The sequence below is a fragment of the Grampus griseus genome (genome assembly GCF_964374135.1).
Source record: "Grampus griseus genome assembly, chromosome: 11".
Lineage (NCBI taxonomy): Eukaryota > Metazoa > Chordata > Mammalia > Artiodactyla > Delphinidae > Grampus > Grampus griseus.
This window is the reverse complement of record NC_139005.1, coordinates 92160926-92175032: the sequence shown is the minus strand read 5'-3', so window position 1 is coordinate 92175032 and position 14107 is coordinate 92160926. Positions and strand designations below refer to the sequence as shown.

At 56.7% G+C, this 14107-nt stretch overlaps 1 protein-coding gene across 2 annotated transcripts in view; it reads right to left on the bottom strand.

Moving 5' to 3' along the window:
• Positions 1 to 4974: 4974 nt before the first annotated feature.
• CYTH4 (cytohesin 4) overlaps positions 4975 to 14107 on the bottom strand; it is a gene marked incomplete at its 5' end in the record, with an annotated part of 30719 nt that continues 21586 nt past the window's right edge. For both annotated transcript variants that reach the window (XM_082665064.1, XM_082665065.1), the window contains 5 exons: positions 4975 to 6945; positions 7743 to 7897; positions 8388 to 8459; positions 8836 to 8912; positions 10363 to 10474. In XM_082665064.1, coding sequence (XP_082521190.1) covers positions 6873 to 6945; positions 7743 to 7897; positions 8388 to 8459; positions 8836 to 8912; positions 10363 to 10474 — 489 coding nt within the window. In that variant the 3' untranslated portion in view covers positions 4975 to 6872. The remainder of the gene's footprint in view (positions 6946 to 7742; positions 7898 to 8387; positions 8460 to 8835; positions 8913 to 10362; positions 10475 to 14107) is intronic.

Below are 14107 nucleotides of genomic sequence, written 5' to 3'. Positions count from 1 at the left end.
AAGGGTAACTCTCTGGCTCCTTGAAGTTAGGTGGCCATGTGTCTTGCTTTGGCCAATGAAAAGTGAGCAGAAGTGATAACATGTCCAAGACAGTACTCCCAGTGGCCTGTGTCACGATGGTACCTCCGCAGCCTGGGTCCCTGAGTGACTGTGATAAACAGAGGCCCCTGTCCGACACCCCACTGAACATACAGTGTGAGCAAGGCGTAAACTCTTATGTGTGAAGCTGCTGAGATCTGGGGGTTATTTGTTACCACAGCATAAACTAGCCTGTGCAGACTGGTACACATGGGGAAATATCGATTCTATGGTGTTAAGGACACGTTACAAACTTGTCTGTGCAGTAGAAGCGTTGCAGAGATGTAACATATACAGTGTATAGGTGTGCTGGTAATAATCTGAAATGTTTATGATATCAGGTAGAAGTACTCTTGATCTAAGTTTTTTTTTTTCTTCTTGATCATTGCATTTTCCAATTTTCTCCAATGAACATGTTTTATTCTTTCTTTTTTTTTTTTTTTGTGGTACACGGGCCTCTCACTGTTGTGGTCTCTCCCGTTGTGGAGCACAGGCTCCGGACGCGCAGGCTCAGCGGCCATGGCTCACGGGCCCAGCCGCTCCGCGGGCATGTGGGATCTTCCCGTACCGGGGCATGAACCCATGTCCCCTGCATCGGCAGGCGGACTCTCAACCACTGCGCCACCAGGGAAGCCCTGTTTTATTCTTTTTTAATAGAGGATATTTTATTCAAAAAATAATTTCTTTGGGTCAAAGCTGGGTCCTTTCTGGGCTCTTTCATTTTATTAAATGAAAATCTTTTGGAGGAAACAGGAAGAGAAGAGAGTTAAGCTTTAGTTTCAAGAGATCAAGGAGATTGTAAAGGTCATGGATTAATCCTCCACTTCTGCTGGAAACTCCCTGCAGGTTCCTGGCTCCTCCTGGCCTCAACAGCTCAACAAAAACAAGTTGATCAGATGCTGCTTCCTGGCCATGTAACTCTGGGCAAGTCACAAACTCACTGAGCCTCCACATCTTCATCTGTTAAATGGGAATAATCCTGTCTCCCTCGTGGGCTACTGGGAGGATAGATGAGATGAAGGGTGCTCAATAAATGTTGGTACCTTCTGCCTCTGTCTTCCTCGCAGAGCCTCCGTGGTGGGTGACCCCTTAGCACATGTCCTTTGACCTCTGTGAAGCTCAGTTTCTGCATGAAGAAGGGGAAGGATGATTTTATAGGGCAAGGAATTCCTGGATGGAGCTGGAGGTCTCTTTGTGGAAGCAGAGAGATGGGCCTTGGAGTCCAGCAGCAGAATCAAATCGCACACCCTCCCTTGAGCCTGGCAGCCCCAGGCTACGAAGCCAGAAGGACTACCTGCAAACAGCCTCCAGCCCCACCTGTCTCCTGCTGTGACCTCTTCCCCTTCCCCATCTAGACAGAGTCTAACTGCTCGCTGGCCAGCCTGGTCCCAGCTTCTATTCAACTCCAACTGCTGCTGTTCTAGGCACAGGCCCCCTCTGTGCCCAGTGAACAGTTCACCGCTCCCCAGCCGTGCCACGCTGCTGCACAGTCCTTGCCATGTCCCCCCAGCTGCCTGGCAGATGTCCCTCCTCATCCCCGACAGCCCCTCTTCCACTGGTCCTCCCAGGTGCCGCAGGCCCCCTTCCCACACCCCTACTGCAACCCCCAGCCCTTTGCCCCACAAGGAGATCATTCCTCCCTCCTCTGTCTGTCCTGCCTCCGGCCTCTGACTCTGATTCATTCTTGTTTCTCCTGGAGCCCAGTACCAGCCTGGAAGCTGGTACCGGAAGAGCATGTTCTCCGGAAATGAGGCCCTGTGGAATCTGGCTTGTCTCCTGGAGGGAAGTTGGTAGATTTCAGGCAGAGGAGGCTGTGCTCACAGCTGTCTGGAAGAAGCCAAATTAGGTAGGAATGACACTGCCAGACAGGGAGAGGGAGGAAGGGCCCTGGCTTGGTGGGCATCTGTCCTCCCTGGTGAATGTGGGACCAGAGAGGGTCAGCCACTTGTCTAAGGTCACGCAGCAATTTGGGGCCAGGCCACGACTTCGACCCAGATCTGCCTCACTCTGAAGCTTCGCTCTTCAGCCATTTTGGGGGGGGGTTGGTGGGGTGGGGGGTGGGCAGGGGATGCTGGCTGGAGTGGCTAGGTCTCTGCTGCCCCTTGAGGACCAGGCTCTCAGGACAGTTGGAGTGGTCCTTCCATTGCCGAAGGATGGCTCCAGGCTGGCAGAGCCCGGGTGGGAGGAGGCCTGTCTTTGATTCTTTGATGCTCACAATTTGTGGACCCCTGGGGAGCGCCTGAGTCATCACTGAGCTGACAAACATATTTAGCTCCTTTCATCGTCTCTAATAAATCAATTTCTCCAGGTCTCTCATACCTGCTGCTCGACTCCTGGCTGCCTGCCCCCCATTTCCTGGCCCTGGGCATCCGGGCGCAGGGTCCCAGGGCCAACTCTGCGCTTCCAGGCCAGAAGTGCTCCGACTTCCCAGGCACTGGCAGGGGTCCCCCTTGCCCCCTCCTGCTCCACCCCAGGCCATCCGGTGCCAAGCTTATTTTCCCTTGTTCTGTGATGGCCTAGTTCAGCAGCCATGTTACTGGATCCCCAGCCAGAGCTTCATGACAAGGGGCTCGGTGGCCTTGGAGATGCAAGGGACTCCAGCATCGTGCACGCAGCTCAGCCCCTGGCAGGGCCCAGCTCCCCTCAACCTTTCTTCCTCTTGCTTTGGGGGCTTTTTGGGAGCTCAAGGGAGTTCCAGAAATACATTGCCTTATCAAGCATCCTTGTTTTGGCTCCTCCTGGCTGGAAGAGCCAGGCCTCCATTTATCTTACCTTTCATGGGCACCTCTGCCAAGAAGCCCACCCAGATCTACGACCCCCCAACCCCCCCCTGCATCTTTCCTCCTCCAGTGGTCCAGCCTGTTTTGTATCTCCATAAAAGCACGTACCTAGTTTGCCTTGTGATGGATAATAATAGCAGCATGTAACCCTGAGCAGGTACTCAACACTGTTCTAAGTATTTTGCATATGTTCTATCACTACCATTTTATAGATGGGAAATCCAAGGCTCAGAATGCTTAGGAAACTTGCTTAAGACACAGAGTCGAGTCAGGCCTGAACCCAGGGCCTCCGGATGGCCTCACTACTGCCCCCTGTGGCCTATTACAGTATGTGGCTTTTGTGGCACCTTCTCACTTGCCACCCACCCTGTCACACACAACAGTCTCAATTCACCCTAGGGCAGGGGCTGCCTGGTACCCATGTCTGAGACTCCCTTGCACAGGGAGGTCCCCGCTAAAGGTTTGTGTCCTAGAACTCACCTGTCAGAACCCTTCAAGGAGGAAGATCACATCTAGAGAGGGTAAGCTACTAGTTCAGGGTCCCGCAGCCAGAAAGCCAGAGCCCAGGGTATCCCGAATCCTAGGCTGAGCAGGGCTGACTCTGCCTGGCATGAGGGGAGAGGGGAGGCCCATGCTTATCTGTGCCCATGGGTGTCTGGGCCTGCTCAAGCCCGCAGGTCCTAGTCGACCAGGTGCATCCGTCTCCAGGAGGCCCAGTTCCAGGCTCTACTCTGGGCTGAGGCCTCATCCCTGAAAGGGGCAGCCGATCCCATCTCTGGTCTGGCTGTGTCGTGGAACCTCTCATCCACGGGTGGTGGGAGTCCCCTGCTGCCCAGAGTGAAGAGTGGCAGAAGGGTGGGAAGGTGGGCAGAGGCCAGGGGAGCAGGGGAGTTCCTGGGCCAGCAAGTCAGAGTTGGATCAGATTGTGGCCCTGCCTGCCTCTCTAGCCACGCCCCACGCCGCCCCCAGCCCGCCCGGCCCGGCACCACCATTCCCACAGTTCCCTGCGCCTCCAGATATTTGCATCTCCTGATGTGGAGCCCCTGAGGGCCTTTTCAGTTGACTTCAGTCTAACCAAGAATCATTGTGCAACTTCCTCTGTGCCAGGCACCGAGCAGTGACAGTCTGGCATCTGAGGAGTTTGCAGTCAGTGTGTGTGTGGTGGGAAGAAGCAGACGTGAGTGAGCTCTCTCCCACCTGATTGCCAACACTCAAGCACAGCTCCTTTGTGAAGCCCCTTAGGTTGCCTCTCCCGCCAGCTCAGCCCAGCCCTCCACCAGTCCCTGTGCTCCACTCTATATAACCGGCAAGTGTTGGCCTGGGCTGTCAGGCCTCCTTTGCACCTGTCTTCCCCGGCTGACTGAGCTCCCTTTGAGGGCAAGGGATTTGCCTTGATCATCTTTGGACCTCTGGTTCTGTGTGTGGAACCCGGTACAGAGTAGGTGCTCCAAAAGCCTGGGCCAAATGAAAGCATGTTGATCAGTCCAACATCTTAAGGTCTTCAAGGAGGGACTCAACGGTGGCATTTCAGGCAGGGGGCTGGGTTAAGGTGTTGGGGCCACCTCAGTGCCTTACACATCCGAGAGTGCTGCCTAGAGTCCTAGAATTCAAGACCACCAAAATGTAAGCTCCATGTGGACAGGGATTCTGTCTTGTCCACGTAATGAACATTGTGGAAAGTACAAATAAATGAAGATGACCAAATTCAAGTCCCCCCGTAACACCCCAGGTGATCATTGGAGCCAATCTGTACTTGCATCCTTCTGCAGACGGAGATTATTACCTATCTCCTGAGCAGCATTCTTTCTCTCTTTAGACAGCGCAGCCTATTGGAAAGTTCTTTTGCTTTCCCCCGGCCTTGGCAGAACCAGTGCACTCCTGCCCATGCTCTGAGGGACCCCTGACACAAATCCAGCCCCTGGAGATCTGCCCAGTGTGGCAGACCCAGTGCCCAGAGGATGAGGGTCCAGGGTCCTTGGAGTGTCCACTCTTCCCTGTCTGGCCCTCCTGCACTCTGGCTGGGAAAGGGATGGTGAAGGGGCAGGGTGGGCTCAAGGATGGGAGATGTAGTCACAGACAGGACAGAGCCCCTCACGAGTTGACTCATGACCTTTATTCTATATTCTGAGTGATTCCCAGAACAGTCACTCATGCCCAGAAAATCCCCCATTCCACCCTCTCAATGATGCGGGGGTGGGGGGAAGCTGAGGACCAGAGAGGGGAAGGAAGTGGACTAAGGTCACCCAGCCAGTGTATAACCAGTGGCAGGAGAGAACCTCAGAGCCCATGACGCCTGGCTGCCCCTTCAGGGGCCAAATGAGGCAGCAGAGGTGGCGCTCAGCTCCCAGGCTGACATGGAGTCTGTGGAAGACCTCAAACGTCCTAAAGCTTCTTCTTGCAGATACCCAACCAGATCCTCGTCAGTGCAATATCATTACCAGGTTCTTGCACACCTCCAGAGATAGGGGTCTCACCACTGCAAGGCAGCTACTCTATCCTGACACCCTGGAGAGTGTGCATGTGTGTGGGAGATGGAGGGGAGGAGAGGTTGCCTCCTTTCCCCGGGGGGAATCCACCTTGCTCCGGCTTGCCCACGCAGGCTGGGAGTGGGGCAGAGGTAACCCCATATCCTGCTTTCCTGCCAGGGAACTTCCCTCCAGGGACACCCCCAGGGCCTGTGCGATGGGGTGAGAAGTGCTACTGAGAAGAAACCTGTTCGTGGAATCCTCCTCCAGGCTGGAATCTCCCTGGAGAGCTGCCTGCCTGTGGGCTGGGAAGTCAGTTCCACTCTTGATGCTGCTACCCTAGAGGACCTCAGGATGCTGGGACCCTGCTCACCACCACGGGAGCCCTGGGCAGTGGTCCAGCAGGGAAGCTGTAGCTGAGACTCTGCTACAAGCTTCTGTGTCACTCACTGGCATGGCCGCTGCCTCCAGGTAACCACAGGTAACCCTCTTGGTAACCACAGCTCACAAAGCTCTCTACTTGGCTTCTTGATTGTACCGCCAGTTCCGCCTGAGTACATCTGTCTGGGATGCTGTCTGCCATTTTCTTGAGGAGTCCCACCCGCCCCTTCTCTAAGATGGACATCCTTGAGGATGGAGCCCACTCTGCTCTCTGCCTCCCAGCAGCCTTCAGTCCAGAGCCCCCTCCAGCTCTGGTGCAGACATGTCCAGCCAGAAGCTCCTTGGGAGACCCAGTCCAATCCTGTCCTTCTACCGAGAGGAAGCAGTCTCAGAGGAGGGAGGTGGCCAGCTCACGCCCTGCTGGGACCTACCTAGGGCCATTGCTGGCAGGTTGGAGGTTGCAGTGGGGGCGGTGCACAGAGCCAGAAGGGCCAAGACATTTCTCTCCAAACACCGTACTTTTCCAGGAACCAGAGAAGGAGGGTGACTTGGACGAGGGCACACAGCAAGTTGGAGACAGAGCTGGGACTGAGACCGTGGCATCAGGGCTTCTAGTCCAGTGCTCTCGGGTCTCCCAGAGGTCTTGTCGGTGGGTCTGAGATGTGTACGTGTGTCCCTTGGGCAGGGAAGGCCAAGCCCCAGATGAGGATGGGGGAGGGGCTGGCCGAGAAACCCCCTGAGCAGAAGGAGGGGGCATCACCATGGCGGAGGGTAGGAAGCATGCAGGTCCCTCCTGCTCCGAGGGCTGACAGCATTTCAGAGGGCACGGAGACGTCTGACAGGAGAGGAAACTGAGCCCCAGAGAGAGGGCGGGGTGCCGGGTTCTGGGCTGCTTTCCTCACCCCTTACTGCGGTGGACTTGGGGCTGGGGCAGGGCCTTTCCTGGGTGTCCAGGGCCAGCGGCCTCATGGTCGGGCTTTGAGCCCTCGGTGGTTCCCACCCACCCTCTTTCTTGAGCCCTTCCTCCCCTCTGCTGTCAGCTTGAAATGAACGGGGTTGAGAGAGGATGTCTGCGGGCCAGGAAAGGGTACCCTGGGGTGGGAGGTAGGTCTCCAGGTACCACAGGTCACGGGGTTCCCAGGAAGCTGGGCACCACCTCCCAGGAAGCTCACTGCTTGTTGGCAATCTTCTTCTTCCGAGCAGAGACCAGGTCATAGAAGGGGACACGGGTGATGCTGGCTCTGGAGTGAGAGTAGGTGAAAAGATTTCAGGGATGGGCAGGCTGACTTAAAGAGTCTCATATCCCAGGGAGGGGTCGGCCTGCCCTGCCTCAGGGGAAAAGCCAGATGACCCCAGCAAGGACCAAGCCAGGGTGTGTCCAGCTTCGCTGGCCTAACCCAGAGTCCCACGGGCGGGGCCGGAGGGGGTGAGGCTGAGGCCTGAGAGCCTTGGGAATTCTGCCCCCAAATGTCTTTGGACCCCTCCCCAGGCTCCCAACAGACTCTCAGAAGGAGGTGACAAGAGCCCAGGTGGAACCAGCAGAACTGCTTGCCGGTCACGGCTCTGCCCCTCACTGGCTGTGTGGCCCTGGGCGAGTCCCTCCCCTCTCTGGGCCTCAGTCCTCATGTGTAAAATGGAGGTGAGCATGGCTTTGGCCTGACGTGCCCCCTTGTTTTTGCCTGCATTGCTTGTTCCACCTAGAAAGGCCTCCTCTCCCCCTCCATCAGGTCTTTCCAGGGCCACTATGGGTCCTGATGCCAACAGGCGCTGGGCAAAGAGCTTTACGTGCAACATCTCCTGTGATCCTCCACCATCCCTACGAAGGCGGTGCCTCTCTCCCCTGTGTCCTGGACCCGGCACTGTGCCGGCCCAGAGGGGCTGCTCACAGAATATGTGTGGAAGGGATTTGCATGCCAGAAACAGGAGGGAGATTCTAGAGTTAGCCCTCTTTACAGACAAGGAAACAGGGCTCCAAGAGAAGTAGGCGCTTCTGGAAGGTGACAGGAGACACCTCCCCACCAGTCCGCCCACCCATTACCGAATGGCCTTGATCCACTGGTCCCGCTCCTCGGCGCTGGAGGCTGAGATGCGGTAGGACTCGTGCTTGCCCTCTACCACCTTGCCGTCGCCGTCCGTCTTGCAGGCCTTTATCTTCTGGCCTCGGCAGCTGGGGTTGTAGAGCTCCAGGCAGAACTGCGGGGAAGTGGCCAGGTGAAGGCAGGGCAGGGGTGGGAGGAAAGGGCTGCTACACTGGGCTCTCCGGGAGGCTCAGAGAGGCCTAGACGCTTGGGCAAGACCAGCGCTTGGATAAGCGTCAGGACAGACCCGACCCCCGGGCCTTCCTGTGAGAGGCAAAGGGGCAGAAGCTGCAGCTCCTCACGCTGAGAACTTATTACGTGCCTGGCTCGGCCTAAATCCATGATTCTTCTTCAAAGCCCCATTTGACAGATGGGGAAACTGAGGCTCAGAAATGAGTGGAGACTTACTAAACGTCCCCGAGCCAGTGTCAGGCTCTGAGAGTCAGCGAGGCCGGGCCCTCTTGATGCCATTGACCTGCCCCCAGGAGGGAGACTGAGGCAACCCTGAGCCACCCGGAAGGTGTGATGGGCACCCCCTCTCCTCCCACCCTGTTCTGGAAATTCCCGCAGCCGCTCTGGCCTCGGGCCTCCATACCGATACCTACTGGCTTCTTGGGGTCATCCACCTTCTGCACTGAGAGGTTCTCAAGGGGTATGATTCCCCGGGGCTCCTTGTCCTGCAGGGGAACAGGAGACAAGGTCAGGATCTGCAAATGGAGCTTCAAAGCCAAGGGCAGGGAGTGACCTTGGGGGCTCCCTAGACCCGGAGAGGAGTGTGCCCATCTCCCCCGACTCTGTGCAGCCCTGGAGAGGGCAGGGGAGCAGCACGGAAAGAGCCCTGGCTGGGAGTCAGGAGGCCTGATTTTAAGCCCCGGCTCTGCCTTGCACCTTGGCCCAGCCCCTTCCCTTCTTTGTAGCTCAGTTTTCCCCATCTGTAAAATGGGTATGGAGGAGGTCTGAAAGATCTCAAGGGGCCCCAAGCTCTGTCAATGGACCACTTAGTGGGAGTCTGGAAAGGGTTTGGGGGGAGGGGCAGGGCAGGGTAAGGCTCACAGTGGTGAACTCAAAGTAGTAGAGGCAGCTGTCCGTCAGGATGAACCAGCGTCGTTTCCACGTCTTCACGCGGCCGCCTGCGAAAGCCAGTGGTGGAGTCAGTCAGCCCTCCTCTGCCCTGGGCCACCAGCACTTCCCTCCACGGAACAGCAGGGCCTCAGACGCTCTCCTCTGGGCCCCGACCTGAGCAGCAAGCCCCCAGTCCCTTGCCTGCCACACCTTCCCCCTTATCTATCCCTTCCTGACTCAAAACCTGAGTGGCTCTATCACCCCCGCACGGCCCCTGACTTGCCTGACCCAGGCTCCTCCATGATCAGGCCCTGGGGCAGGCTGGTCATTTCCTGCACTTTCCTGCTGCCCTCACCCCTCCGTTCATGCCTTGGCCCACTCCCTGCTTGGCACTATGCTAAGCCTTTCATCTTTCATTTGCCAGGCAATGTTCTAGAGATTTCAAAAAACTTTCACTTACTAATCCGTATAACCACCTATGAGGAGGGGACCATTATTAACCCCATTTTACAGATGAGGAGACCGAGGTGCAGAGAGGCTGAGTCATCTGCTCGAGGTCTGGCTGCAGAGCTGGGATTCGAACCCCAGTGTCCCAGCCCCAGAGCCCAGGTGCTTGGCTTCCCACACATTTAACTGTCCCAGGGATGGGACATTTTGCAGCTGTGGAAACTCAGGCTGAGGATGGGTGGAGGAGCTGGGATCTGTGACTTAGAGCTTCCCCGGGACTGAGGACAGTCAGCTGGGCAAGGAAGGAGGCTGCAGTCTGCAGGGGGGTAAACTGGGAGGTGGGTCTGGAGAGATGGAGGGCTTGGATGGGCACCCCGGGCCAGGACCCCTGCTCCAACACGAGGCGTCTATCCTCCCCTGCCCTGGAGGACCACTGTGCCTGGCTGGGCTGCCCCTGCTGGGGCGGCGCCCAGGAGTGTGTGGGGGTGGCAGGAGCATACGGAGCCGCTGCAGCTGTGGCACCCGCCACAGCTCCCCTCTGCAGGCCCGAGGCCCTCCATGTCCCCTAGTCCCATTGAGGGGAGGCTCCCTGAGCCACATCCTGTCACACTCCCTCCCTCTGTCTTTCAAGGACACCCAACCCTCTGCCCACCAAAAGCCGCCACTGGCTGGCTGTGTGGCCCCGGGCAGATGCCCTAACCTCACTGGGTCTGGGCTAACTCAGAATCGCTTCAGGAAGGACCTGCGGTTGAACCGTTTATCTATGAATCAGTCAGCTTCCCGTCCCCACTTCCTGCTTATGGTTCCCCTCCTGCACTGTCCCCTTATCCCCAGGACAGACAGATGGACGGATGGCACGGGCAGACTGCTGCTCCAGGGTCAGGAGACCTGGGGCTGACCTGGCTGCACCCCCGAGGCTGCATGTCAGGTGCATGTGTGTGGCAGCCGCGTGGCGTGAGTGTGCAGGCACGTCGGTGCACGTCCCCCGTGTGCATGAGCACCTTCTCACCCGTTGCGTGAGTGTGCAGGCACGTCGGTGCACGTCCCCCGCGTGCACAAGCACGTTCTCACCTAGCTTGAGCAGCCAGCCCTCGCGGTCGGGGTTGAAGAAGGTGTGAGTGAGGTCGTTGCCATCGTCCTCGGGGATGGAGAAGGGCTCACTCTTGATGCTGTCGAAGAGGTTCTGCCCCGAGAGAAGGGAGGGAAAGACCAGCTGTGACATTCATCCCCGTCCAGGGCCTGGGTTCCGCCTGTGTGACCTCGGGCAGGTCACTGGCCCTCTGGGCAAACTCTTTCCCCTCCTGTTAGCTCCTCCTTGGTCCCTGGCTTTCTTGGGGAAACCCTCCCCGGTCCCCCCAGGCCCAGTGGTGCTCCCCTGTCCCCAACCCCATGTCATGCCTCCCCCTGTGCTATTGTAGAATGGAGCGGGTGGGGTGAGCCCCGCAGAGAGACCGTGCTGGCTGCGTCACCCACGGTCCCCGCAGCGGCCAGTTGTTTTGCTGTCAGTTTGCTTGCTGAGGTTGACTTCCCCAGGTAGATGGGGAGTTCCTCCAGGAAAGGCCTGGGTGTCATAACCCCAGAGCCTCCCCCAGGACCTGGCCTAAAGCAGGGTAGCGACTGTTTGTTGACCTAGCAGCTGATGGTTCCCATCTCCCACCTTCCCGCTGGAATCCCAGCCAGTGGCAGGAGAACGCGCGTGGAAGAGCACCTGCTCAGTGTCAGGCCACCTGGGCTGAAATCCCAGCTCGGTCCCTTGATGACTGTGTGACCCCGGGCACACCCCTCAACCTCTCTGAGCTGCTCTGTCTACAACTGAAAAATGGACAATGCTGACCCCCAGTGTTCTAGGGAGAGTAAATGGACTACACTGGAGTCAGAGCCCCTCCCTGCCCCCAAGTCGAGGGGAAGATGATGATGAGGAGAAGCCCCCACCTGCACCCTGACCACCCAGCACCGCTCTCAAGGGTCAGATGAGTGAGTCAGGGTCCATCACCCCCATGTCTGAGAGTGCTGGAGACAGGATGCTTGGCTGGGATGTGTACACGCACACACATGTTCACCAGTGTGCGTGCGTGTGCGTGCGTGCACGTGCACACACACACACGCGCACACACACACACACACTCTCTGGGGCACAGCAGCCGGATTCAGTGCGTCTTTGGACAACATCTAAGGGGGAAGGGGTCTCCTCTTCTTTTAGGTGCAGTCGCTAGACTTCCAGGTGTATCGTGGGTTGGGGGACACAGAGGACCTGCTAGGGAGTTGGAGATTGGCTGCCCATGTTGTGACTCAAGGTGGGATGCTGACCTAGGCTCTTAAAGCCCCCTCTCCTAGGCAGAGGCCAGAGACCTGTTCTGGGGGGTAGGAATTTCTCAGAAAGCAGATTTTAGTTCTCTATGGAGGACTTTCTAGAAGTTGGAGCTGCTGAAATATGGAAGGAGCAACCTTGTAGGATAATGAGTTCCTTGTCACTGGAAGTATGCAAGCCAGGGCTAAGACCTCCCTGTGGGAGAGATATGGATGTTGGCAACAGATCACCCCTGTGTGTTTTGAACCCCCTGCCGTGGGGCACTGCGTTCCATAGACAACCTGCCCAGATTTCCCGAGCGTTTGGAAAACACATTCTAAATTGTCTAATTCTGCTGACTAAAACCAGACACAATGCTGGGTCTCTATCCTTGAGATAATGACATCATTTCCTTCTGTTGCAGTTGTCTGTGCTGCTGTTCAGATGGTTTCCTCGAAATTTTAAATGAAAAATTTCCCAAGTACTGTTCGATTCCCCAAAGTTTTAGAAATGGTGTTTTTTGGTTTTTAAAGGGCTTTTCTGATCCAGGAGCTTAGGGGTGGCGGAGGGGTAAGAGATGGGGGGAGGAGAGTGCCGGCTGGAAGCAGGTCTTCCTGGGTTTGATGGAGTGGGCTCTGCTGGCTGTGGTGGGGTGAGTGGGGAAGAGCAGGGACCACTTTCTCTGTTTGGAATCCCTGCATCCCTAAAGCAGCCGGGAAGCCCCGCTTTACCCATCCTGCCCTGGCCCAGCCTGGCCCTGGGATTCCCCAAGTGGCGGTGGCCGGTTGAACAAGGTCTGTGGCAGCAAGGCCTTGTCAGCAAAGCTGGCAGCACAAATATTCTGAAGGCCCAAGTAGGTGAGCAGGGGGACAGGGAGGACCTCATCCTTCATGACACCCACAGGAAGCCCCATGGCAGCTTTGGCTGGCACCCTACAGCCTACACATTCTGCCCCCACAAGGGAAACAGCTCAGTTCACCCACATTTCCTGTACCTTGTAAACCCCAGGCTCCCCCCGCCCTCACCCCCTGTAATATAACATCCTTGCACCTGGACTTTCTGTCCAGGTTGCTGGGTGGGTGGGGGGGTTGACACTCACTGCCCACCTGCCACGCCCCCAGGCTCCAGGAGACTGTGAATGACTCCCATCTGGCTAATGAGAGCATTTCATCCTACTGGTCACAGCCACGGGTTCAGAGAGGGACCTGTGACCCACGCCAGTCAACAAGCCTTAATTCACTAAGCCTTAATTCTGGGACTCTAGTATAAAGCAAGATGGAAGCCTGGAGCTGCCCAGGCCATCTTTGCTGCAACTTGGGGAAAGCCTGTTTAAGAGGGAAGCCAACTTGGAAGAGGAGGTTGCTCAGAGGTGGAGAGACCAGACTGCGCTCTTCTGACCTCACTGAGCAGCTGGATCTAGCTGAGCCTGAAGCCAACCATCAATCCCCCATCTTTTCCATGATATGAGCTGAGATTCCTCCAGCCAGGAAGACACTGGAAGCTGGGAAACATGGCCAAGGTCTCCATCCCCTAATCTTGCTTTCTGGTCTCTGCAGAGGGAAGGGCTTTGGAGTCAGACAGACGTGGGTTTGAATCTGGACTCCTCACAGACTGAGACCCTTGGCCAGCTACCTCTGTTGGAGCTCAGTTTCCTTCGCTGTAAACTGGGGATGGTACCTGCTGCCTAAGGTTGTCGAGATGGCTTAATGGGTCCAGTATATGGTCAGTTCTGATGGAGACGCTTGGACAGGAACCCAGGAGGTCCGGCCTTGCCTGCAGCAGAAGATGCCCTGAACTGGGAGACTGTTCCCTTGCCCGGACCTCGGTTTCTCCACCTGTGGCACTGGAGAGTGGACAAGCCCTCCTTCTATCCTCTCTGCTTCTTCCCCATCTCCACCCTGGCTCCCTCTCTGGGCAACCCTGTCAAGGTGAGTGGTGCCAGGTGCTTGAAGTGCTTTGTCTGCTTCTCAGGAGAACAATGTGAGGTCAGTGTCATCAGCCCACTTTGCAGATGGAGAAACTGAGGCTCACACGCAAGGGCACACAACCATAAGGGCAGAGCTGGGATTTGATCTCCCATCTTCTGAGTCTACACCCTGTACCTTTGGGCTGAGTTTCTTAGGCACTCGCCCCGTCCCCATCAGGGTGGCCAGGGCAAGACCCGCTCAACATGCCTGAGCCCCAGCTCCCATCATGCACCTCTTTGAAGCCTTTCCCAGCTGCGCACCCTCGTGGTCACGGGGTGACCTCTCTTTAGGTGATGTATCTGTGTCAATTTAATTTCATAAATCAGGTCACTTAAAAATGTTATGTGTCCTGGAGAATCCTTTTGCAAAGCTGCAAACTCAATACCTGAAGGTGCTTAGAGCCGAGTCCTTGCTTTACACATGGGGAAGATGAGACCCCAAGAGAAAGCAAGAGGACCCCCGGTCCTGAGCAGCTTCCTGTGAAAGCCTTGAAGAGCAAGGCTTTGAAGAGCAAGGACCAGGCCAGTGTGGTTCACTTTGTGTCCTGGGAAGCTTCTGGATT